We start from the raw sequence: 26,684 nt of genomic DNA, 5'->3' as shown, positions 1-26,684 counted from the left end.
GTTTAAAAAAAGGCATGTGCAGAAGAGGTTACAATTTGCCAAAGAACACATCAACTGGCCTAAAGAGAAATGGAGGAACATTTTGTGGACTGATGAGAGTAAAATTGTTCTTTTTGGGTCCAAGGGCCACAGGCAGTTTGTGAGACGACCCCCAAACTCTGAATTCAAGCCACAGTACACAGTGAAGACAGTGAAGCATGGAGGTGCAAGCATCATGATATGGGCATGTTTCTCCTACTATGGTGTTGGGCCTATTTATCGCATACCAGGGATCATGGATCAGTTTGCATATGTTAAAATACTTGAAGAGGTCATGTTGCCCTATGCTGAAGAGGACATGCCCTTGAAACGGTTGTTTCAACAAGACAATGACCCAAAACACACTAGTAAACGGGCAAAGTCTTGGTTCCAAACCAACAAAATGAATGTTATGGAGTGGCCAGCCCAATCTCCAGACCTTAATCCAATTGAGAACTTGTGGGGTGATATCAAAAATGCTGTTTCTGAAGCAAAACCAAGAAATGTGAATGAATTGTGGAATGTTGTTAAAGAATCATGGAGTGGAATAACAGCTGAGAGGTGCCACAAGTTGGTTGACTCCATGCCACACAGATGTCAAGCAGTTTTAAAAAACTGTGGTCATACAACTAAATATTAGTTTAGTGATTCACAGGATTGCTAAATCCCAGAAAAAAAAATGTTTGTACAAAATAGTTTTGAGTTTGTACAGTCAAAGGTAGACACTGCTATTTTTTTGAACACACCCGTTTCAACTAATTGCCCAATTGCACAGTCTTTAGAGCGTGCATATCATGAATGCTGGGTGTTCAAAAGGCTTCAGATATTTGACCAATAGCATCCTGTAACGTCAGCAGAGATCCCGTGACAAGGAAGGAAGAAGAACGCAGGTGTGCTGAGTAATGTAGTGAACACGAGATGTCCTGAGATTAATCATCTTAATTGCACGTTAGGTTGGCAGCATCTGGATATTACTGATGTAATATAGTGTGCGTGGATTCAAAGTAAGTGCATATTGTCAATGCTTCTTTATAATATGCAGATTGCTTCCTGCCGCGATTTGGTTGTATATAGCGCCATTGCGCCATGTTAATGTGCATTCTCTGGTTTACTTAAGTAATTATGTCATCCTGTTGTTCTGCAAGAAATGTACACTAAGTCAACTGAAATATATGCTAATGTTTCATAGTGTTAGTTCGCCATTGAAGAGTATTGTTATTATGTATTACAAGCGTTGGTATCATTCATGTGAGAAGAGCACCATCTTGTGGACATTCATAGAATGGCTGTTCTATTTGATTAGAAACCTGTATAAAGGCTCTAAATCGTTGTTGTATTCATTTATGTAAAGAACATTGTGTTATAATCACCTTGTAAGATGTTAAAGTAAACTTATACATATATTTCTGTATTTTGTTCCAGAACCACACCTGTTTAGTTGAATAAGCATCAGTAAAATCATTTAAAGAGATTCTGAAGTCTGCAGAGTGAATTATCTCCAATTGATGTCATTGCACAGTTCTGACCGACTGTCTGCAGGGGTTCGAATCAATGCGAATTAGCACATAATTAACCCTCAATTACAAAGTGGTCCTTCGAGCCGGATCTCGAATTACTGCAGAAGAAATGACATCCCGTCCAGAGCCTCCAGTAGTCCGTCCCAGACGACTTGTAAAGCCACCTGCGTATCTAGCAGACTTCCAAGTACAAAGACCTGGAACAGAGAGGATATCCCAGCCATCTGTATGTTCCAGTGAAGATGAGGCTGAGTTGCTATCACTGTCTGCCGGGCGTGAGTCTCGTGTCTCCACCCCAATAAGTCAACATTCACGCTTCAGTGATCTGGTGGTACAAGATGAATGGCAAGATACACATAGAGCCTCATCCAGAGAGAATGATGAGCTACATCTTCAGAACCGAAAGGCTACAGGCAAGGAGATGCAAAGAGAAAATGATGAGCTTCGCAGCTGCATTCAACACCTGCCAGAGATTCTATCCACATTACAGGGATTGAAAGAAGAGAATGCTATCATGAAACGTGAGATTCAGCAACTCGCCACAAACGTGGCCATTTCACGTAGACCAGTGCCCCCAGTGCCAGCTCCTCGTTTCCATGTACCAGAAACAGGCTACAGTCAGCCAGTACCCACTACACATGGCAGAGAGATTCATGAATATTCCTCGGCACAGGTCAGGCAGATCACTGAGCAGGTGAGGGATTGCAGTCTTTCACCTGTACAAGATAACCAACCTCAAGCAGTAGCAAGCTACCTTATGCCTACTCAGAGTCTTGGTACGCATCTAAATGCTCATCTATATCAGTATGCTGAACCCATCAGGACTGGTGACGTAAAGGCTTTCAGAGGTAACCATCATCTTCACAGAGGGGTTAGTGAGTCCTATCCTACACAGCGATCTGAACATATATCACAAACTGCTCCGCCATGCTTCCAGGAGAGGACCTACAGAGGACCTCAGCCTTCTATACCCGCCTTGACGACAGCAGATCCAAGAGAGTTTTCAAGGTTGCGCATGGCAGTAGAAAACCTACTTCCGAATGACGCCACTGAACGTTTCAAGTATCAGATTCTTACAGATCATTTGCATTTAGAGGAAGCGCTGCTAGTGGCAGATTCGTACTGCAATTCGACCCACCCATATACAGACACCATGCAAGCCCTTATCAAGATGTATGGGCAGCCACACAAGCTGGTTCTGCAGAACATTGCTCAGGTCATGGATGGCCCAAGCATCAGGACTGGTGACGTAAAGGCTTTTAAGTTGTTTGCACTCCGTGTGCGCTCACTGGTGAGCATGTTGGAACAACTGGGGCCTGAGGGGACTGTTGAATTAGATTGTGGGTCACATGTGTCAAGACTGCAAACCAAACTCCCTCATGAGCTGAGGACAAGCTTCAAGAGGTACATACACCCATTTAGAGTAACCATACCTACCCTCCTCGATTTCTCTAACTGGCTAGAGTATGAGCTCCAAGTGCAAGATGATGGCTCCAAGATGACAAGTCTGCCACCAGAATTCAGCAGTAAGAAAAGAGAGAGCCACCCGAGATTTTCTAGGAAACCAACCTCTATCCTGCTGGGTACAGAGAAACCTATGAGCAAAAGTGAAACTCGGACACCTGCCCCAGAGGTAACATCGAAATTTACCAGATTTAAAGGGAGATCACAAGCATATTGCCCCTACTGTGACAGTGCCAATCACTTTTTGAATGGGTGTGACAATTTCAAAGAGCTCTCCAAGGACCAAAAGGAAAGCTGGATCCGTAAAAACAATAGATGTTGGTGCTGTGGACGTAGTCATCATGCCTCCAAATGCAACCTGAAAACCCCTTGTAAGACGTGCCATAGGAAACATCTCTTAGTACTTCATGATGTAAACGAATGGACTGTGGAGGAAACGACAGGGATAGACACCAAAGAAAGCTCCTGCTTGGTTAACACCACCAAGGATATCCTGTATATAGATCGGCCCATCTACAGCCGCAAGGTTCTCCTTAAGGTGAGCAAAGTAGTCATCACCAATGGTGACAAATCAATTGAGGCGTATGCTGTGTTAGATGATGGGTCTGAGAGGACCATCCTGCTCCACACAGCAGCACAGAAGTTAGACCTCAAGGGACAGCCTGAGGACCTAATACTGAGAACGGTGAAGCAAGACCAACAGGTTCTCCACGGGGCGGCAGTCTCATTTACTGTGTCTCCTGTTACCAATCGACACAAAAAATTCCCCATTCGAGGTGCCTTCACTGCTGACAGACTTGGTCTCGCTGAGCAAACTTACCCTGTTGCATCCCTTCAAAAGAGGTACAAACATTTAGCTGGATTGCCACTACAACAGCTGGACAGAGTACAGCCTGTACTGTTAATTGGCTCAGACTGCCCACATCTTGTTACTCCCATTGAACCAGTCCGCCTAGGCCCACCAGGTGGACCTGCTGCCGTTAGAACTCAGCTGGGCTGGACTCTACAAGGCCCTACACACGAAATCAAACACGGGCTCAACTCTCATCAGTGCCTCTTTACTGCCATATCACCCAACGCTGATCTGTTCGCTCAAGTAGAAAAGCTATGGCAGATGGATGTAATCCCTTATCGCAGTGAGAAAGTAGTGACACGCTCAAAGTTTGATCAGGAGGCCATCAAACTACTACAGGAGAGAACTGGGAGAGTTAATGTGGATGGGGTAATGCGGTATGCTACGCCGCTACTTAGAGTGGAGAAAATGCCAACTTTGCACATGCCTAAAGAAGCTGTACTGCCACAGCTAAGAAGCATTGAGCGAAAGCTAATGAAGAGCCCAGAACAAGCCAGTGCTTACAAGGCTGAGATTGAAAGGCTTCTAAATGCTGGCTATGTAGAGAAGCTGCAGCCATGTGAAGTGGAAAGCTCACAAGAATCATGGTACATCCCCCACCACATGGTTGAGCATAACGGGAAGAAACGTGTTGTTTACAACTGCTCATTCCCGTACAATGGCCAGAACTTGAACGAGCTGCTACTTCCAGGTCCCACTTTAAGCCCTACCCTGTTAGCTGTGTTACTTCGCTTCAGGGAACGCTCCATAGCCATAAGCAGCGACATCCGAGGGATGTTTCATCAGGTGAGGCTACACCCTGAAGACAAACCATTACTTCGGTTCCTGTGGAGAAATATGGCATTAGAGCAAGCACCAGATGTGTACCAATGGCAGGTGCTTCCTTTTGGCACTACATGTAGCCCGTGTTGTGCCACATTTGCCCTGCAGAAACATGTACAAGACCACAGTCAACCCAGTGACCAGGTGAGAGAAGTTATCGAGAAGTCATTTTATGTTGATAATTGTCTACACAGTCTCACCACCGAAGATGCCGCCAAAGAACTTGTTGTTCAACTCTGTTCCCTCCTAGCTGAAGGTGGCTTTGAATTGCGGCAGTGGGCCAGCAATTGCCCATCTGTGGTTGCTCACCTACCACCTGAATCAAGATCTAACAGCTGTGAGCTATGGCTCAGTCAAGGCCAGCAAGATACCCCTGAGTCCACACTTGGCCTTCACTGGCATTGTCACTCTGATACCTTGCACTATAAACATCGAAATGTGAGCTGCTCTAAAGTAACTATGCGCAGCATCTATCGTGTCTTGGCTAGCCAATATGATCCTCTCGGCTACATTATCCCATATACCACTAGAGCGAAAATATTGGTACAATGCTTGTGGGATAAGAAGCGTGATTGGGATGACCCGCAGCTGCCAGAAGATCTGCTGAGGTTATGGAGATCATGGGAAGAAGAGCTAATAGATCTGGAGAAAATTTCGCTACCGAGATGCTATTCCAGTCCACATATGGATCTTCCTTCTAGCAGGCGTGACATACACGTGTTTTGTGATGCTTCTGAGAAGGCCTATGGGGCTGTGGCCTATTTGCGTACAGAGGATCACAAAGGCCAAGTTGAGGTTGCATTCCTGGCAGCTAGGTCCCGTGTTGCACCCAGAAAGCAGCAGTCCATACCACGCCTAGAGTTATGTGCGGCTCTCAGTGGTGCCCAGCTCTCCTCCGTCCTTGTCTCTGAACTCACACTCCCCATCTGTTCCTTGACACTCTGGTCAGATTCTATGACTGTGCTTACCTGGCTGTTGTCGAGCTCTTGTCGTTACAAGGTGTTTGTGGGGACTCGAGTGGCGGAAATACAAGAACTTACAGCATCTGCAAACTGGCAGTATATACGTTCCGAAGACAATCCTGCGGACAACATAACACGAGGTAAACATCTCCGTGACCTGGTGAAAGGGAGCCAGTGGAATCAAGGGCCTTCCTTTCTTCAACTGCCACCAGCAATGTGGCCCAAGCAACCCTCCTTGCCAACTGATGAGCAAGGGAACGAGCTACGGCGGTCTGCTTTCTGTGGATCAACTACAGTGATACCCTTGCCTAATCCACAGCAGTATGACACACTAATTAAATTCATGGAGGCATGCCATCATCAGCTTCATGGGGCGGCCAACATCGTAAGCACTGATACACGGAAACAGGTAGAACTACTAGTGCTTCGTCAAACACAGACAGAGTCCTTCCCGGCTGAGATGGCACAACTGAAGTCTGGGAAACCTGTACCCAGTATGAGCAGGCTTGCTTCTCTTTCCCCTGAGTTTGACCTTACCAGTGGACTCATCCGTGTGGGAGGCCGCCTGAGATGCTCTAGTGAGACAGACTTGGATTTAATTCATCCTATCATCCTTGACCCTCAACATCCTGTGACCAGACTCATTGTCAAGGATTATGATGAAAAGCTGCACCACCCCGGTCCAGAACGAGTGTTTGCAGAGATGAGGAGGACCTACTGGGTCTTGCGAGGCCGCGAAGCAGTTCGGCGACACCAACGGCATTGTGTAGAGTGTCGCAGATGGAAGGGGCAACCAGAAGTTCCCCGTATGGCTGATTTGCCACTTGCAAGACAACAGCTCTTTAAACCTGCCTTCTTCTCCACTGGCATGGACTGCTTTGGACCCTACACAATCAAAATTGGACGTCGAAATGAGAAAAGGTGGGGCATATTATTCAAGTGCCTTACGACCAGGGCGGTGTACATAGATCTGCTGACAAGTATAGATTCCGACTCATTCCTGATGGCCCTGAGACGTTTCATCTCTCGACGTGGCAAACCTTACGAGTTGTTGAGTGACCAAGGCACAAACTTTAAGGGCGGAGAACGAGAGCTGAAAGATTCCTTTGCTGCCTTGCACGGTGAGCTTCAAAATCACCTTGCCACCCAACAAATCAAGTTTGTGTACAATCCCCCAGGAGCACCTCACTTTGGTGGATGTTGGGAAAGGGAAATCCGCTCAATCAAAACAGCTCTCCAAGTTACCATTGGAGCACAGACTGTGACGGAAGAAGTCCTGAGAACAGTCTTAACGGAAATTGAAGGGATCCTCAACTCGAAACCTCTTGGCTACACCTCATCGGATATCTCTGACATTGACCCAATAACTCCCAACTGCTTTCTAATCGGACGCAGAGATGCTTCTTTGCCACAAGTGGTTTATCAGGAAACAGAGATACTGAGCCGACGTCGTTGGAGACACAGTCAACTGCTGGCTGACCATTTTTGGAAGCATTTTATTAAATATTATCTACCCAGTCTCCAAGCTCGCCAAAAATGGAGGGCAGATAAAGAGAATCTGCGTGTTGGTGAGGTGGTGATGATCGTGGACCCTCAACTTCCGCGAGCCTTATGGCCAGTGGGGAAAGTCACAGAAGTCTTTCCAGGGGCAGATGATGTTGTAAGGTCAGCCATGGTGGGAACAGAGAAAAGAACATACACTCGCCCTGTGGCTCGTCTTATTAAACTTCCAGCCATAGCCGATGATTAGTGATCTCCTGCGGAGTAAAGACCTTTTGTTGAGATGTACGAATTCAAGGATTGAATTCGGGGGCGGCTGTTCAAAAGGCTTCAGATATTTGACCAATAGCATCCTGTAACGTCAGCAGAGATCCCGTGACAAGGAAGGAAGAAGAACGCAGGTGTGCTGAGTAATGTAGTGAACACGAGATGTCCTGAGATTAATCATCTTAATTGCACGTTAGGTTGGCAGCATCTGGATATTACTGATGTAATATAGTGTGCGTGGATTCAAAGTAAGTGCATATTGTCAATGCTTCTTTATAATATGCAGATTGCTTCCTGCCGCGATTTGGTTGTATATAGCGCCATTGCGCCATGTTAATGTGCATTCTCTGGTTTACTTAAGTAATTATGTCATCCTGTTGTTCTGCAAGAAATGTACACTAAGTCAACTGAAATATATGCTAATGTTTCATAGTGTTAGTTCGCCATTGAAGAGTATTGTTATTATGTATTACAAGCGTTGGTATCATTCATGTGAGAAGAGCACCATCTTGTGGACATTCATAGAATGGCTGTTCTATTTGATTAGAAACCTGTATAAAGGCTCTAAATCGTTGTTGTATTCATTTATGTAAAGAACATTGTGTTATAATCACCTTGTAAGATGTTAAAGTAAACTTATACATATATTTCTGTATTTTGTTCCAGAACCACACCTGTTTAGTTGAATAAGCATCAGTAAAATCATTTAAAGAGATTCTGAAGTCTGCAGAGTGAATTATCTCCAATTGATGTCATTGCACAGTTCTGACCGACTGTCTGCAGGGGTTCGAATCAATGCGAATTAGCACATAATTAACCCTCAATTACACTGGGTCTTGTTTGTTTTCTGACAATCTACTGAACCTACTGGTAACTTGTTTGCCACGTAGCAATAAAAAATATACTAAAAACCTTGATTATTCTGGTTAGTCACATTGAACTGCTTTTATTTTGAACAAGACTGTATATTAAGATTATAAGCTCTTTTATTCAGCAATGATAGATTCAATTGATCAAAAATGATAGTAAAGACATTTGTTACAAAATATATATTTCAAATAATCATTGTTCTTGTGAACTTTTTATTCACCAAAGAGTCTTGAAAAAAATTATTATGATTCCATCACTGTTTGGTAATATGGATTTTCTGTGTCCAAATGTTGTGTGTATTAGCACTATTTGTAAGGGCTTCACATAGGAGGTTGTAAACCTGTCCACATACCTCCACCTTACAAGAATTACCCTAATAAACCAGTAATGACCTGTTTTATTGAGACTGACCAACTGTATGCCTCACCAGTAAAAGTTGCTGTATAAGGGCATCCAGGGACTTATCACGATTGTACGATCACGAACAGTCACATAAAAACCTGATTCACATGGCATATGAAATTGTACAACACTAATACCTATGTTTATATGACTATTCTTTGTCTACTTAAGTGTATGTAGATGCCCAGTCTCTGAACTGAGAATGATGGGTCTGCAGGAGGGTCTTAACTCTCTGTAAGGACAGAGCCAGTTGGCTGTGCTCAGATCAGCGGCCCCTGGCAGTGGGGCAGAGCTGTGACAGGCACTGAATAAACACAAACACCGCTCAGGCCAAGCCTGGCCAGCAGAGCACTCTGTCTCCCCTTGGTCCCAGGAGGAAAAAGAATGCTGAGTAAGCTCCATGTGGGGGTGTATGAGTAGAAACACTGCAGTGCTGCAAGGAAAGACTTTCATCCCAGAAAACAAGGTGGACGGGGCAGGCATATCATTTCAGATGGAGCAGAAGTCTTAGCACAGCACCACTACATCACCAGTTTTAAAAATGTACCAGTGAAGCCTTTGGAATAATTATGATTTTTTTTTTAATGCTCACCACAGCTACATTTGTTTGATAAAAAAATACAATAAAAGATTATTACCGTTTAAAGTGGTGGTTGCATGCGATTTCACTTTTTTAACTTTAGTTAGTGTGTAATGTTGCTGCTTGAGCATACACAGTATCTGCAAAGTTACAGCGCTGAAAGTTCAATGCAAGTTATGGCAGTTTATTGCCTACAAAAATGGCCCGTTTGGACTACAACAAGCTTCTTCCTGGTTTGGTGACATCATAAACCCATGTTAGTCACCACAGATGTGACTTCTGCCCATAATGGTAAGGGGCGTGGTGTTTCCGGACAACCTGTGCTTGGCACTTCAGCCAATAAAAATACATTACACTACATTTGGCTGTCTAACCAATCTAAGACCATTGCGTTTTTTGGAGGGATGGGCTTCATAGAAGCAGGAAGCAAGCGAGCCATTTAAAGGACAGTGGAGACAACTGTGAAATAAAGGTGAAATATAACAAAAATATGGTGTTTAAAAAAAGTTGCTTATACAAATAATTTTTCATTGAAAATTATATTCTTCAGGTTTATACATCCAACATTAAGTATAGCAAATTTAAGTTTGGAAAAATAAAATATATAGATGGATTTTAGGAAGGAGGTCACTCATAAATTTTTATTTAATATAGTTCCATATTTGGGGGTCCTTGGCATTTTGCAAGTTTGAAAACCCTTACTCTAGTCTTCAGTGTCACATGATCCTTCAGAAATAATCTTAGTATGCTGATTTGCTGCTCAATTTGCTGATTTTTTATCAATTATCATCAGTGTTAAATTATTAATAAGGATTCTTGTTATTATCAATGTTGCAAACAGTTTTTGCTGTTTAATTTCTTTGTGGAAAACACAAGAATTTCAGGATTCTTTGATGAATAGAAAATTCAAAAGAACAGCATTCATTTGAAATATAAACTCTTTGTAACATTATAAATGTCTTTACAGTTACTTTTAATCAATTTACTGCACCCTTGCTGAATATAAGTATTCTTTTTTTAAGTATTCTTAACCTACATTTTTAAATGGTAGTGTATACTTTCCACAAAAATATGAAGCAGCACAATTTTTTTTTTTTACTTTGATAATAATAAGAAATGTTCCTTGGGCACCAAATCAGAATATCAGAATGATAGCTGAAGGATCATGTGACACTGAAAACTGGAGTAATGACTGCTAAAAAAAATCAGCTTTAGTACAGAAATAACTTATTTTTTTGCGCAGCTCAGTGACAGCTAACACATCTATACCATCCGTCATGGCAATGATTTGACAATAATAGCTTCTTAACTTTAAATCACGAACTGAACTGCACGTAAATATGTTGTTTACAGTAACGTTACAGTTTGACAGTAGAGTACTGATTTAAAAGTCGATTTATTTAGCCAAACAAAGTAATGTAGAAGCCACTCAAAATAGTCAGTGTAATGTTTACTACTTACCTGCTGCAAATAATCATACTTCAGTTCTCAAAAATGTATATTTATTTAACAAATTGACTAAGCCTTGTTAAATAACTATCGTTTCAACTTAGATGGTGAAGAAGGTGACGTAACTGACATTAGCTACAATGATCGACTGAGTGATCTGTAAGCAACTAAAAAGTAGTAGTAAACATAGTTAGTTTCTGAGTTATGTGTTAATTATGAAATATAAGCTAATGCGGTATCTGACTGTAAATAAACATCAACCATGACTGTTGACATTGTTTATCTGTGGGAATGCTATGAAAAGTCCTCAAGTGCCCTGCACAGCCTGGAACATGATATTTGTGTCCATGATCTGCTGTTTTCGCTATCCTCGCGTGACGCTTGTTTATCTGCTGAACTCTTGTTATTTAACTATGTCAAATTTAATTCAATTTTTCATTCTAGGGCACCTTTAAATTGTAATAATATTGCACAATATTACTATCTTTACTGTAGATTTGAGCAGCTTTTGATCAGATTAAGAGACTGTGTTTTAAAAACATAAAAAGTCTTAATTATTCCAAAGTTTTGACCAGCAGTGTATATTAATTGCAGTCATGCCATCCTATGTACATGAGTATTAAGACACTCGACGTGCATGCATAATTGCACACAAAACACAATTTGCATGTGCATGCTCATCACTCTTGAAAGATCTAGTTTACGCTGAAGCCAAGAGCATTGATTTTATTAAAAATTCACTCGTCTATTTCCATCCCTCCATCCCTGATTCACCCCACACGGCTGTGTCGTTACCCCCTTCTACAGGGATGAATGTCACCGACGGGTTCACGCTCACACTATCGCTTTCATTCGCCCTGTCCTTCTCTCTCTCTGATGCACTAAAACTCTGAGCCCCCCCATCTCTCTCTGCCACTCTCATGTTTGCTCTTTTGTTGTCTATCATCTCTTTGTCAGCTTCTGAAACAAACGTAGTAAAAAAAAAATCTATTTAGACGCATGCACATACAAAAATCCATTTATATATATATATATATACAATGCTAGTTACAGTATCTGATAATTGACATAAATTCTCCATAATCTGATTAGTTACCAAATGCATATGTGTAAACCTCATAGTTTCACTAGACTTGATTTATAGCTGTTGGTTTTGACCATTTATTTTGTTATGTAACCATGCCTAACAGACCTTGAAGGCATAGCAATCCTAATGATCGAATTCGGTGGTAAACGCCGGTATCAGCACACATGGACGCATTAAATCAGATCCATGTCGTACAGATACAAAACACCTTATCTTTGTTTTTCAGATGCCACTATTGACATTTAAAACAGATCTCTCTCCTATTCTGCGGTTACATTAATACGTTTTTAACCACGTCAGGTTATTTATTTCTTCAATGCTGTAAGAATCCTTTTCGCTCATTAGTGGTACTGGTACTAGTACTAGTACTAGTAGTAATAGTGATACTATTGGTTTATAAACTAACATAGTACATCAGGGATTTAATATGAGAGATTGTAGCAGAAATAGCTGCTTTGGCACATAACACATGCAATCTATACCTGCAAATTTTAAATGAACCTTTAACCACATTCAAAAACAATCACAATAGTTTTGGCTGTTATTTTGCAGTATTGTGCTGATCTGTAACAAGAGTACCTGAGGATCTCGCTGTTTGTATGTAAACACTGTCGCGCCATCTGTTGGCCAAACAGAGGAACCGTGCAATAAAAAGGACTGCCAAGTGGCGCATTTCTTTATGCCAGAAATCATCTAGAATCTACTCTGAAACCACTGCTGTCTCAGTAACGGGTGGATATCTGTCAAGTACAAAAAAAAAGAACAGCTTTTGTTTGAAGTCTTTCTACTAGTTTCAATCACACATTTCCACTATGCCTATATCAGACATGGGTAATCAGCAGTTAATGTATTCTTATTAAAGCATGTGGATAGAATAGCTAGGATTTCTGAGATAAACAACATGAGGGGTTTGAGCAGCGATGCCTGCGGTGAAAGGCCTGTACTCAGCACGCCCGACAGACGCTGATACATGGAGGAGACAAACTGCATGCCAGCACGTAGGCAGCAGCTCTCATCTCCTGCCTCTCCTAAACGCATAATCAATCTTACTTAAAACACCTCCCTCTCTGAGACGACAGAGAAACAGCCGTGAGGCACGCAGTATTACTCCCTGACTAACTACAGCATAAAACACACTGTATGTTAGAATGGTACCAAAACTAGAGTGCTGATGCCCAGGCATTTTGGAAGATTTTCAGGACATTGCTATCAGGTTTCTAATATGTTCTGAGTGGATGGTAGCTGACCGCCAATTCTCTATTCACAAAACATCTTATTTTCTAACTAAAGAATACAGTTCTTAAGAATTTTCTAAAGACAAAACTTAAGAAGAATTTGAATTCCTGAAAAGAATGTTCTTAAGGGTAACATCCAACTTGACTTAAATCCCCAAAGGTAAGATGTTTAATGAATGTATTTTCTTGTTTAAACTATTGAGCATTACAACGTAACACTAGCTACATGTAATACAAATTACTATTACTAGGGATGTGCGTGAGTATTCTGAAGTGACACATTATTATGCTGGAAGTAACTTTTTGCTCATTCGAAATTCAGTAACATCTCAACTGAAATAGGGACTTCTTTTAATTACCATTTTCAGCAGTATTCAGCACAAAATAAATATTTGCTAACACTTTAGTTTAGGGTCCAATTATCACTATTAACTAGTTGCTTATTAGCATGTATATTACTTGTATTTTGGCTGGTTTAAAGTACTTATAAAGCACATATTAATGACTTATTCTACATCCCCAATCCTACCCAATGCCTACCCAACACCTAAACTTAAAGGGTTAGTTCACCCAAAAATGAAATTAATGTCATTAATGACTCACCCTAATGTCGTTTCCACACCCGTAAGACCTCCGTTCATCTTCGGAACACAGTATAAGATATTTTATATTTAGTCAGAGAGCGTATCCAAGTGTATGCACACTATACTGTCCATGTCCAGAAAGGGAATAAAAACATCATCAATGTAGTCCATATGTGACATCAGTTATTTAATTAGAATCTCTTGAAGCATCGAAAATACATTTTGGTCCAAAAATAACAAAAACTACGACTTTATTCAGCATTGTCTTCTCTTCCTTGTTTGTGTTCAATCCTCAAATAAAGATTCAAATGGTTGTGAATCAGTGTATTGATTCATGATTCGGATCGCGTGCTAAACTGCTGAAATCACGTGACACTGGCGATCCAAATCATTGATCGATTCATTTTACTTTACTGAACCTTTGTAGCAATGGCTTCCACAGACGGCACCCGGTTACAGCTTGCTCTGCGCCCTTACTTCGTATCAGCACAACACCTCACTTTCCTCACGCTGCTTCCAAAACTTCCCCACTACGTCTCTACAATACTGATGGAAGACGAAGCTGACAGAAGTGATTTTCTCATGCATATTAATTAAATTATATTTTATGGATACTACAGCACAGTGATTGGATTGAATTAACTTTATGTCATGAATATATGTCGAGAATCGCTCGAAACGGTCAACGTCAGCATGTTCCCACCAGCCCATACATGAGCCGAGAAAATTTTTGTATGTTGCTCCGACTCAGCTTTTCAAACCGGAAGACAGAAATCGCTCTGAAAAATGAAAAAAAAAAAAAAAAAAAAAATCACATATGAATAACATTAATTAGTACATTTAGTGTTTTCAATGATGTGAAGCCTATACATATCTGTTTACATCTCAAAAAAAGTGCTTTGGGGTTTCATGACCCTTTAAAAAGACTGTCATGAATCCAGCCCCTGGTCTCGATATGGTTCAGGGATTATCTACAGATTATCTACGATATATCATTTATATATGATTAATTGTTTTATCCATTTTATTGTCTGCCAGGTAGAAATTGTTTGTCTGCTTAAATTTAAAATTAGGAGGTAATGCCAAAGATTATTATTACTTCTGTTCTGTGGGGTCTGTGCAAATCCCTAACCCCAAAACTACAAAATTAGCAATAATAATAGTGTTTGCCATAGCAAGCAATGATGTTAGTGCATCAGCGTTGTTTCAATCTCAGACAGGTTCTCACTAGCCTGAATGCCAGCCGAACTCAACCCCGTCCACAACATTTGAGCTCGGGCAATTCGGTCTGGACTTGATGCATAGAGGAGTAGCTAATTATGCCCAAATAGAAACTGTTGGGATCAATCAAATTGTCAGGGCGGGCTTTAGACGATTATGGACAGATGATAAACAGTTACGTAATCCTCCACGTCATCAAAGGCGCTTGGGTTGAAATTCTTCAAATCCTAAACAGAGAACTTGTTCGCATATGCATTCACCTTCACTATTTTTCTCAGAAATGATGATCATGTTGGTAAGTACTCGGTGTGTCCCTAAATTCTTTATTTTACAACACCTGCAAAGATCGTTTACACCGTGTTTGCAGACAGGGTTGGCGAGTTTTTACAACAAAACCCACCAACTACTAGCCCAAAACAATAGCTTCTCTGGGGGTTCTGCTGAAAAAAATTGCGTTTAGGGGGGGTAAAACGTTTATTATTTTGGCAAGGTTGCCTGCTAAAGTTTGCATTCCTGGGTATATATCACATAATTGAGGTCGCTTTAACCTGCGAACATGGAAAACAACCCTCGGGAAACCACAGACTTGACAACACAGTGCAGTCGAGTTCTGTTGATATTTGACAACTAATGTTATCAAATGTCGCTCCGTTGCTCTGATTGGTTGTAGGTTTATCCAATTGAATTTTTTCCGGGTTCGGTTGAAACGTCCCATAATTATATCCCAATGGAGCAGAATCAGACTCATATTATGACTAGAATTCAGGCGACATCAGGCTAGGTTCTCACCTTTCAGTCGGTGAAATCAAACTCCGCAGACCTTTTCTGAATGTTTTTATTGAATGGCATCTTGAAGTCATCAAAGTCCACCTCAAAACTGAAAAGCTGCCTCCTCCTTGCCTTCTTCTCCATCAGCTCGTCGGTGGTCGGCTGATTTTGCCACGTCTACAACAAACAGGAAAAACAAATATCTGACCTGAAATGTGCTAATCTTTTGGCAACATGACATATTCTTTCTTTCACTAGAAGTTTGTACACACATATCTGTGTGTATAACATATACCCCTGGTTTACATATACCCCTGGGTAACATATACCCAACAGACATGGCTTAAGCTTAGTTCCGGACTTAAATGCATGTTTGAGCATGTTTTAACTAAAAGCAACTTGCACTAATCTTAAAATATATCAGTGCTAATGTTTTGCCTCAAGATACACACCAGTAATTGTTTTTCTAAGGCATGTTTATAAAAGATACTTAGATGTCCTAATTTTACTATGGCGTAACTCTTGCTTAACTAAACTTTGTCTGTGAAACCAGGCCATTTTTATATATTTTTCTACATTTAAGATAAAATAAGAAAGAAAGAAAAACTTATTCAGTCTTGGTGAATAATTATTTAAATAAGTATGCGATGTTTTAATTATTTAACAAAGTCTTATATTTCAGAGTAACAAATAAGTTCTACATACAATGCATCTGAAAATGTGTAGTTTTGGCCTATATAAAAAGGTGCGCCACATGTTTTCTGGTGTTTTTGAAAATGGCATGCTTGGCATGGCATTATTTAAAGATCTTGCTGCATGTGCTTTTATGGAAAATGTGAGCATGAGGATACATTTGCAAAGAGGAATGTATCCTTACTGTGCCTACAGCCCTTATATGGAGACATTAGAATGAGAGTTATAGTAAGAACATATGTGCACACACACACCTGTTTTTGCATGAAAACACGCTATTATTAGTACATGAGGCCCAGTGCGATGCTCACACAGGCCTCACATTTCTCTCTGTGCACACCTGCGTGTGGTGTCCAGCTTACCGTTCTTGGCACAAAACTGATGTCCAATTTGTTAAGCTTTCCGCTGGTGATCTGAGTGCTGTGCACGATAACACTGTCTTTCTTCATTGCTTTCTTGACTGCTGAGTTTGAGGAGGCTGTGGGAGTGGGAATGGTGCCCTGCTGGGAAGATAAAGCGCTAACACCGTAATCAAGACACAGTGGACGTGATGACACATTGACAATGGTGTGACTTTCAACAAAGGTTCAGCGGGGTTTCCCTGAGCGCACTAACAGAGTCACAAAGCCGCCAGTGCCTTGTTGGGGGGTAATATAACACGTCTGGACTCATTTACTTACTCTTTGCTTGGGTTTTCATTTGCAGTGTCATCTCATTTTTATGGCCAGATGGTTTTGATCACAGCTCTTACACCATTTCAATATTAGTTTTGCAATGACGCAGCAATTTAAAAATGAAACCTTAAATTGTTGTAAATAGTAATTTACTACTAATGTTTTTTCTACATAACAATAAATACTGATATTGCAGTATAATGATATTGCAACCCCATATTATTGGATACTTCTGGTCGCAGAATAAATAGGTAATTAATTTAAAAAGCGTGAATTGCACATCTAAAAACATTTGCTATTGTGTGGTGTGTCATCTGAGCCATTGGTCGAGTCAAGTCACCTTTATTTACAGTGCCTTGCGAAAGTATTCGCCCCCCTTGAACTTTGCGACCTTTTGCCACATTTCAGGCTTCAAGCATAAAGATATAAAACTGTAATTTTTTGTGAAGAATCAACAACAAGTGGGACACAATCATGAAGTGGAATGACATTTATTGGATATTTCAAACTTTTTTAACAAATCAAAAACTGAAAAATTGGGTGTGCAAAATTATTCGGCCCCTTTACTTTCAGTGCAGCAAACTCTCTCCAGAAGTTCAGTGAGGATCTCTGAATGATCCAATGTTGACCTAAATGACTAATGATGATAAATAGAATTCACCTGTGTGTAATCAAGTCTCCATATAAATGCACCTGCTCTGTGATAGCCTCAGAGGTCCGTTTAAAGCGTAGAGAGCATCATGAAGAAATGGGAACACACCAGGCAGGTCCGAGATACTGTTGTGGAGAAGTTTAAAGCCGTATTTGGATACAAAAACATTTCCCAAGCTTTAAACATCCCAAGGAGCACTGTTAAAGCGATAATATTGAAATGGAAGGAGTATCAGACCACTGCAAATCTACCAAGACCTGGCCGTCCCTCTAAACTTTCAGCTCATACAAGGAGAACACTGATCAGAGATGCAGCCAAGAGGCCCATGATCACTCTGGATGAACTGCAGAGATCTACAGCTGAGGTGGGAGACTCTGTCCATAGGACAACAATCAGTCGTATACTTCAAAAATCTGGCCTTTATGGAATAGTGGCAAGAAGAAAGCCATTTCTTAAAGATATCGATAAAAAGTGTCATTTAAAGTTTGCCACAAACCACCTGGGAGACGCACCAAACATGTGGAAGAAGGTTCTCTGGTCAGATGAAACCAAAATTTAACTTTTTGGCAACAATGCAAAACATTATGTTTGGCGTAAAAGCAACACAGCTCATCACCCTGAACACACCATCCCCACTGTCAAACATGGTGGTGGCAGCATCATGGTTTGGGCCTGCTTTTCTTCAGCAGGGACAGGGAAGATGGTTAAAATTGATGGGAAGATGGATAGAGCCAAATACAGGACCATTCTGGAAGAAAACTTGATGGAGTCTGCAAAAGACCTGAGACTGGGACGGAGATTTGTCTTCCAACAAGACAATGATCCAAAACGTAAAGCAAAATCTACAATGGAATGGTTCAAAAATAAACATATCCAGGTGTTAGAATGGCCAAGTCAAAGTCCAGACCTGAATCCAATCGAGAATCTGTGGCAAGAACTGAAAACTGCTGTTCACAAACGCTCTCCATCCAACCTCACTGAGCTCGAGCTGTTCTGCAAGGAGGAATGGGCAAAAATTTCAGTCTCTCGATGTGCAAAACTGATAGAGACATACCCCAAGCGGCTTACAGCTGTAATCGCAGTAAAAGGTGGCGCTACAAAGTATTAACTTAAGGGGGCCAAATAAGCCCAATTTTTCAGTTTTTGGTTTGTTAAAAAAGTTTGAAATATCCAATAAATTTCGCTCCACTTCATGATTGTGTCCCACTTGTTGTTGATTCTTCACAAAACGCAGTTTTATATCTTAAAACCTGTATTTAAAATCTGTATTTCAGTAAAATCAGTTTTATAAAGGACAAATATTTGTTGGAATATTGTCCTGTTTAACACTGTGAAGCTGCTTTGAAACAATCATCATTGAAAAAGTACTATATAAATAAAGTTGATTGATTGATTGATCTTTATGTTTGAAGCCTAAAATGTGGCAAAAGGTCGCAAAGTTCAAGGGGGCCGAATACTTTCGCAAGGCACTGTATATAGCGCTTTATACAATACAGATTGTTTGATAACAGGAAAATGATTCAATGATGAAACAGTTCATTTTGGCATATTGTCATTGTTCAGCTGAAGTCAGTTCATCCCTTGTAAAGATCATCAATTATTAAATAATTAATTTAATGTATAAAATAGTTCTGCATTAAAACAATGATGTCGTCATCCAGCTCAGTTCAGTTATCATCCAATTGTGTCAGCGCTGTCAAATCAATAATATTGTTGAACATTAAGTGTATTAATATTGAATATTAAAGGGATAGTTCACCCAAAAATAAAAATTACCCCATGATTTACTCACCCTCAGCCATCCTAGGTGTGTATGACATTCTTCTTTCAGACAAATACAGTCAGAGTTATATAAAAAAAATGTCCTGGCTAATTCAAGCATTATAATGGCAGCCAAAAATGTAAAGTCCAAAAAAGTGTCCATCCATTCTAAAAGTAAATTCCTACAGCTCAGAGGGATTAATAAAGGCCTTCTGACGCAAACTGATGGGTCTGTGTAAGAAAAATATCCATATTTAAAACTTTATAAAGGAAAATATCTAGCTTTCGCCAGACAGCCAGTGTAATTCAAAACACTTACTCTATGTCTGACGTCATGTGTTGCGCATTTACACTTTTTCCGTTGCGAAGTTACAGAAGCTATATATTTTACTTTATAATGTGTTAAATATGGATATTTTGTTTACTAGTCCAGAAGCCCTTTATTAACTCCCCGAAGCTGTGTGGATTACTTTTATAATTGATTGTGACAAGCAGTATGGGCAAGTGTTGCTCTCTCGGAGAAGCTTGGAAGCATAAAGGGAGGAGCGACGACAGTGAGAACGAGAGGACCAGGCCTGGATTTTATGTTGTGTTTTGTTTAGATTTTGTTATGTGTGTGCGGTAGTCGTCCATAAGGAGGCTGCCATTTTTACTTTCAGTTTGTTTAATTATTTATTTATTATTAAGTCTTTTGAACGTTCCCCGGTTTCAGCCTCTTTCTTTCCTGAACAAAGAACTGCATTAGATCAATAAATGAACTTTTTTTTTGCTTTATATTTTGGGCTGCCATTCACTGCTATTATAAACCTTGAATTTGCCAGGACATTTTTTATATAACTCTGATTGTATTCGTCATGTCATACATACCTAGGATGGCTTGAGAGTGAGTAAATCATTGGGTCATTTTCATTTTTGGGTGAACTAAACTTTTAATATTTAACATTATTGGTGTCAGTATAAAGCCCAGGCTCATTGTAAAAACAAACAAAAAATAACTAAAATAGTGTCTTCAAAGTATATTTTAAAGATATTGAAACATATTTTCCCTTGATATCATAGCACATGTTTGAGTAATTTAAGAATTGTCTATTTTGATTCATGGTGACTTAGAAAAAAAGGTATGCATGTGCAGTAAATCACATACAGTACACTTGCTCTACCTTTTCTTTTGTAGAGCCAGGGGTTGAGGCTGGCGTTGTTTTACGGTGGACTCTGACAGGCTGGGGCTTCTTGTTGTCCTTAGGTCTAGGTAGCGTTTTAATCTTAGCCTGGATCAAGTCCACCACTCTGAAGTCTGCATAAGCATGGGCAACATCCAAGCAATTTTGCTCTGCAATTAAAAGATTAAAATGTCCTGACTCAAATGACAGCAGTGGTCAGTCTCACAGATTTATTGCACTGTAAATCAGGGTGTTCATAAGAGCGCTCCAGCAAAGATGAGGTGGCATTGTGGGAATGATGTAGAAAAGTCTGCACAGGTTGAGAATGATTACAAATTTGCCTCAATAGATTTATGTTCCATCCGTAGGTGAAAGCAGTGTATGTGTAGTAAAACAATACAAACGGGGCAAAAAATGCATTTTAAATTTAGAAACATTTTGATTCCTGCCTCTTGTCCCTCAAGAGTTTGGTCCACCATGCACCTCACCTACACACACAAAAGTCCAATGGATTATATGTTTATTGTCCCCCCAACTGTTAGATGACATTTACACCCATGGTTCCATCAGATGTTGAAATTGTAAAATAACTGTTCTTTGCTAGAAAGTGGACTGTACCTGTCTTATTTACAGCATTGATCTTTGCCCCAGCTTTGATGAGGTATTCCACACAGGACGGCCTACAGCTCTCAATTGCTCTCATTAGGGGAGTGGCTCCATTGAGGGTAGGCGCGTCCACAGAAGCTCCTGCCTCCAGAAGTAACTGTATGGTGTCCAGCTGTCCTGCATGACAGGCATGGTGCAGAGGAGTCCAGTTGAACTGATCACATGCATTCACATCAGCCCTGTGATGAGATTACCATGTGGATATAATAAATATAATAAACGTATTCCTTAAAGGGATAGTCCAACCAAAAATAAAACTTCTGTCATTTACTCCCACTTGTGTCATTCCAATCCTATATGACTTTCTATCTTCTGTTTGAAGAATGTTGTTAACCAACAGTTTCTGTTCCCATTGAATGTTTTGTCCATACAATGGAAAAGAAATGACAAACAAAACTCTTTGATTACCAACATTCTACCAACTATCTTTTTTTATGCTCTGCAGAAAAAGAAATGCGAACAGGTTTGGAATGATACGAGGGTGAGTAACTTGGCTATTTTTGTTTTTGGGTGGACTATCCTTTTAAAGTCAACACTTAGAAGTTCATAAGACTTACCCATTATCAAGAAGGAACTTTGCGACTTCAAAGTTCCCACTTGCACATGCTGCCATGAGTGGTGTCTTGTAGAAGCGATCTTTCACATCTACTGGAACCTTTTGGTTGAGTGCTAACCTAAGAGACTCAATATCTCCTGTTTTAGCACAGTAGTTCATGTTTATATATATCTTTTCGGGCTCTTCGATATACCATGTTGTATCATCTTCAATAGGATGTCCTGGTCGATGGTCCCGGTCATATCTGTAGGTATCTGTAGCATGCTGGTAGCTTTCAATCATAAAATGCGGTGGCCCACCATCATCACGCCGATGAATGAGATCGGGTGGAACAGTGCAGATTGGCATCGGTGGAATGTACTTACTCTTTTTGGTCTTTCCTGCCTTGGTTGCCTTCTTCTTCTTAGGCCCATAAGATGCCATAACGTATATCTTTGGAAGATATTTGAGACCTCTTAGAAAGTCATTTATATGTATAAAGCCCTCTCTTCTCCTATCAAGAGCAAGCAGAAGAGTATGAATTTGGTTATCATCTAGAGGAGCATGAAGTTCCTGAAGAACAGACACAAACGTCGCCCTGGACACCACCTCTATTCCAGTGATGCCGTGTGAAGCAGACTCAAAAGCACTTCTTAGCGCATTCTCGTTTTCATGAGACCAGTCGTGAAGCGTCAAAGCCCATGGTTCATTTGTGCCGCCCATCCCTTTTGAAAACTTTCCATGGAGTCGTTCAGCCTTCTTAAGCTCTTTTACAGTAGCTTTGTGGCCACAGTCCTTAGCAATCTGACGAGGAAGCAGGCCTTCTTGGTTCTTCAATTTGGGATTGCATCCTGAAGTAGGAATATGAGTCATAAAGGTGTGAAATATCATATAATAAATCATGTTCCATGAAAAGCATGATTGCTTTTATGGTATGGCTTACATGATTTGGGGAAAGTTTTTGTACATTTTTCTGATAAAAATCACAATTACGATTTAAAATGCTTTTTGTTTTAGTAGGGCTGCACATTTTATTATTGTTACTAAATTAAAATATTAGAAATATTGCTATTTCAATACTATTGTACTATTTACTATTGTACTAGCACATTCATTTTATAGTACAATTGTAAAATTATAGTACTAATGTGAAAACCATATTTACTTACTAATAAGCATCAAGCTTTTAATTAAGAAGAATACAGCAGGGGGACCTTAAAGTTTTGAAGCAACATTTAATGCGAACTGTGCCAGTCTGAAATACTAAAAAAACACTGGATCATGAGTTGCTCCTGGCAAAAAACCACACAGTGCCCTGCTTCACTCAGAAACATAATCTGCATATTTATTCATTTAAATCACAGCCTTGATTCTTGTTAATATGGCTAATTCATATTGTGATTTGTATGGTTGTGGGTTTTTTTTAAAATCACGTCTATCTATCTGGAAACAGGAAAAAAATATTGATGACTCATCCTGCACTACACAGATTTCTGTCCAGTCAAATTCTCTCTACAATGAGAATGTTGAATGAAAGGAAAATAAACTTTCCCTATAAAATAAAAGGAATAAATAAAGATGATGTGGAGAATAACCACAAAGTGCAATGATATATAAGCTTTTTTTGTTTGTTTTAAGCTATAGTTGTTGTACAAGCTATTGATTTGACTGATATTCTTCAGACATTTTAGAATTTACAAATATGATTTTTAAATTTACAAATATGATAATTAAGTTTTTTTTACACCAATCTGCCTAAAAAATGAGTAACAAGCAGCACCTTCTCCTCTGGTTTAATGATTTCGTATGCCTGTCTGAATTGATTTACCTCTTTGAGCTAGAAACCTGCAGCAATCTGTGTAGCCACCTGAGGCAGCAAAGTGCAGCGGCGTATCCCCCTCTGTTGTTACCGCTCCAAAATCTGCTGCATATGCAGACAGCACCTTAATGATCTGGAAATAACATATCTAGAGTTAAAAACAGTGATCATAATCACTGGGAGAAATACATAGGCTAATGTCCGTTTTATTCAAAAGCAGCACATTTGATGACTTTTTATGTAATAGAAGAATACAACAATATAAGTGACACTCACTTCAAAAAAGCCTTTTTCAGCCGCAAAGTGAGCTGAGTGGAATCGCTTCTTATCCACAGCATTGACATTTCCTCCTCTTTTGAGGATGGCTCTCACTAGATCTATCGCTCCTGCTTTGGTGGCCTCCATCAGAGCTGTCCGTCCGGTTTTCTGGAATATCATGCACACAAAATCAATCTACCAACACCCGCAACAGAGCTAGTACATGTTATTCAGTGTAGTCAATGTAATGCTTGCTTATGAACAAGAGGTTTGGTATATGAAATAACATGCCTTTAATTTCAGAAGGTCAGTTTTTTTTAATCCAGTTTTGGGAAAGAGGACTCAAATATACCATTATCAATTACACAACATTAGCATACTTGATTTGTGGCATTGGGGTCCGCTCCTCTCTCTAGGATACTGAGACACATTCCCTCACAGTCCTGAGCTTGCTCGCAGGCCAACAAGAAAACCGGCATCCCAGTTTCTGAAACATTGTTGACATCTGCATTGCCTTTGAGTGCCACCTGGAGGCAGCGCATGTGCCTTTTGGTGGGTTGAATGCAGTAGAAGAGCAAGCCTGGGAGAGAAGCCAGAGTACGGATTACTTAGATAGGTTTACATGCTAACTGTCCGTGCCCTGATCTGTAATTAGATAGACTGCATACAGTAAATCTCCATTTAAAAATCTATTTATGTAAATCTATTTATGATCTCTGTCGACTATGTGGTTCCTGTCAAATTGTTTTATGAAGAATTATTTCTTGTGAGGTGTCAAAAACGGTAAGCCTACAGTAAGCATCTAACCCTTGAGAGAAAGTGAGCTATTGTATATTTATAAATAAAATGATTGTGTATTCACAGTTTATTGATTTTCGCCAATTATTTACCCTGCCACTGACAAAAGCTTTTAACAGTTCTACACATCATTTTTTGTAATGGATAAGATTTTATTATAAAATAAAATAATTGAAAACGTACCCTTCCCTTCTTTGTCTACAAGTTTCATGTCCGCGTTCCTCTTGGCCAGTAGAGACACGATACCGTCATATCCGAGCTCTGCGGCCAGCATCAGCGGTGTCCGCCCCCTCCTGTCCTGCACGTCTGGATGGGCACCCTGAGCTAAGAGGAACTCCAGCATGTCGGGATTGTTGGCCACCGATGCCAGGTGCAGGACGCCGTTTCCCTCGTCTGGCTCGGTGAGATTGATGAGGTCATTAACACCCATGCTGATTAATTTCTCTATGTATGACTTTTCTCCATCCTGGACACACTGCAGCAGCCGGTAGATCTGCAAAACTTCAAGCCTTCCCTTGGCCAAGGTGCATGACATTATGAACCTTAAAATATTAAAAAATATATGGTATAATTTGCATATTTTCTTTGTGTTTTGAAAGCATTACATAATCAAAAGCATTAATTGAAAGCATAATTTTTTTTATCAAAGTACAATTAAAACATTAATTTTGAATAAATTTTCTCCCAAAACACTAAGCAGCAACAAAAACCAACACAAATAGGATATTTGTGAGCTTACGTATATATATAAATATATATGCAGTTATCCTTACAAAACAATTTATATATATATATACTGCTGTCAGTATACAAAAAAATAAGAACGTATACTTTCAGTCTACTTTTTATGTACTTATAAATATATACTTTTTAAAAATATACTTTTTCAGAGATATTAAGTCAAGTATACTTGACTTTTACTGATAGAAAAATCTTAAATTCTTAAGTTTAAATAGCCTACTTAAAATTATAATTAAGTTTTATAAGTCTACTTGGCTTGTAGTTGTGTTTACTCTTTAGACTGCGTTTGTTACATTATTTTACGTAAACTGGTATCCGATACAATAGATTTCTTTTAAAATATTGACTTGACTTATATGTTTTCTGTTCTGAGTATGTAATTGTTGTGTAGTTCACTGACATAGGATTTTACTTAAAATCTACTTTAAGTACATTTAAAGGACAGGTATATTTGATAAAGATAAAAATAGCCTAAATAAGAACATAGACAATAGTATACTTAAAGTGCAAAAAAATAATATATAAATAACTAGCTATAAAAAAATTGTTCCAAGTATTTAAATTAGTAAACAGTATGCCTATAACTTAGTTGCAGTACAAACGAAAAACGTAGTTGTAAACTACTACTCAATGTTTACTAGTGTTAAATTTAAAAATACTTAAAAATATAAGTTACGTTCATACTAAAAAGTGGGCCAATTTAGACTCAAGTAGTAACTTACTAAAACAGTACGCTTACAAGTTTACTACTACTACTACATTGAATTAGTATACTTAACTTACTACAAAAAGTATTTATTTTTTTAATAGCATGTACACATTTCTATTTTTTACACTCACGTTAGACCACTATTCAGACTATTCAGTAAAACGAATGTAATTTTCTTTTGGGACCAATGAGTTTTCCCCTCACGTTATTAAAGATGTTTTAGTTTAGAAACTATAGCTATAGTCAGTATCGAATCACCAAGTTTTGCAAGACTATATTCGATGTCAAACAATAATAAGATTATCTTACCTGTAGTCGATGTTTAAAATCAACAGTAATGTTAAGTAAATGTTAGAGTCAACATTTTTTCCAGGCGCGTCTCTCTATGCTCTCTGTGTGTCTCTATGGCAACAGCACGCCGTGGCCCGTGAACTCTTGAAAAGCTTCTTCAAGAAGTAGCCTAAATTCCGCCTCATTGTCCCCGCCTCTTTTTAATGTAGAAGCGGCCTCAGCAGGTAGAATTACCGCACTTTTACGTGATCACTTGACCGGTTGTGACGAGGAAGGGCCTATCAGATTTCATGGTAACTTCTTCAAGCGTGAGTAACTTTTTGTACGA

At 39.6% G+C, this 26,684-nt stretch overlaps 1 protein-coding gene across 4 annotated transcripts in view; it reads right to left on the bottom strand.

The window, feature by feature from the left end:
* Positions 1 to 26,448, bottom strand: part of ankef1a (ankyrin repeat and EF-hand domain containing 1a) — a 35,192-nt gene extending 8,744 nt beyond the window's left edge. Inside the window, exons 1-10 of one of the 4 annotated variants that reach the window (XM_067417789.1) lie at positions 26,375 to 26,448; positions 24,799 to 25,157; positions 24,198 to 24,397; positions 23,836 to 23,985; positions 23,569 to 23,707; positions 21,763 to 22,591; positions 21,158 to 21,384; positions 20,540 to 20,709; positions 16,655 to 16,795; positions 15,621 to 15,776 (exon numbers count right to left, since the gene is read on the bottom strand). In XM_067417789.1, the coding sequence (XP_067273890.1) occupies positions 15,624 to 15,776; positions 16,655 to 16,795; positions 20,540 to 20,709; positions 21,158 to 21,384; positions 21,763 to 22,591; positions 23,569 to 23,707; positions 23,836 to 23,985; positions 24,198 to 24,397; positions 24,799 to 25,150 (2,361 nt within the window). In that variant the 5' untranslated portion in view covers positions 25,151 to 25,157; positions 26,375 to 26,448 and the 3' untranslated portion in view covers positions 15,621 to 15,623. Of the gene's footprint in view, positions 1 to 15,620; positions 15,777 to 16,654; positions 16,812 to 18,549; positions 18,612 to 20,539; positions 20,710 to 21,157; positions 21,385 to 21,762; positions 22,592 to 23,568; positions 23,708 to 23,835; positions 23,986 to 24,197; positions 24,398 to 24,798; positions 25,158 to 26,374 lie in introns of those variants that run through there. The other 3 variants (XM_067417791.1, XM_067417792.1, XM_067417793.1) reach the window with 3 other exon arrangements.
* Between the last annotated feature and the right edge of the window lie 236 nt (positions 26,449 to 26,684).

This window comes from Pseudorasbora parva, chromosome 15 (assembly GCF_024679245.1).
Source record: "Pseudorasbora parva isolate DD20220531a chromosome 15, ASM2467924v1, whole genome shotgun sequence".
NCBI classification, from domain to species: Eukaryota; Metazoa; Chordata; class Actinopteri; order Cypriniformes; family Gobionidae; genus Pseudorasbora; species Pseudorasbora parva.
Note: the sequence above shows the minus strand (reverse complement) of the source record. Positions and strands in the feature narration are given on the sequence as shown.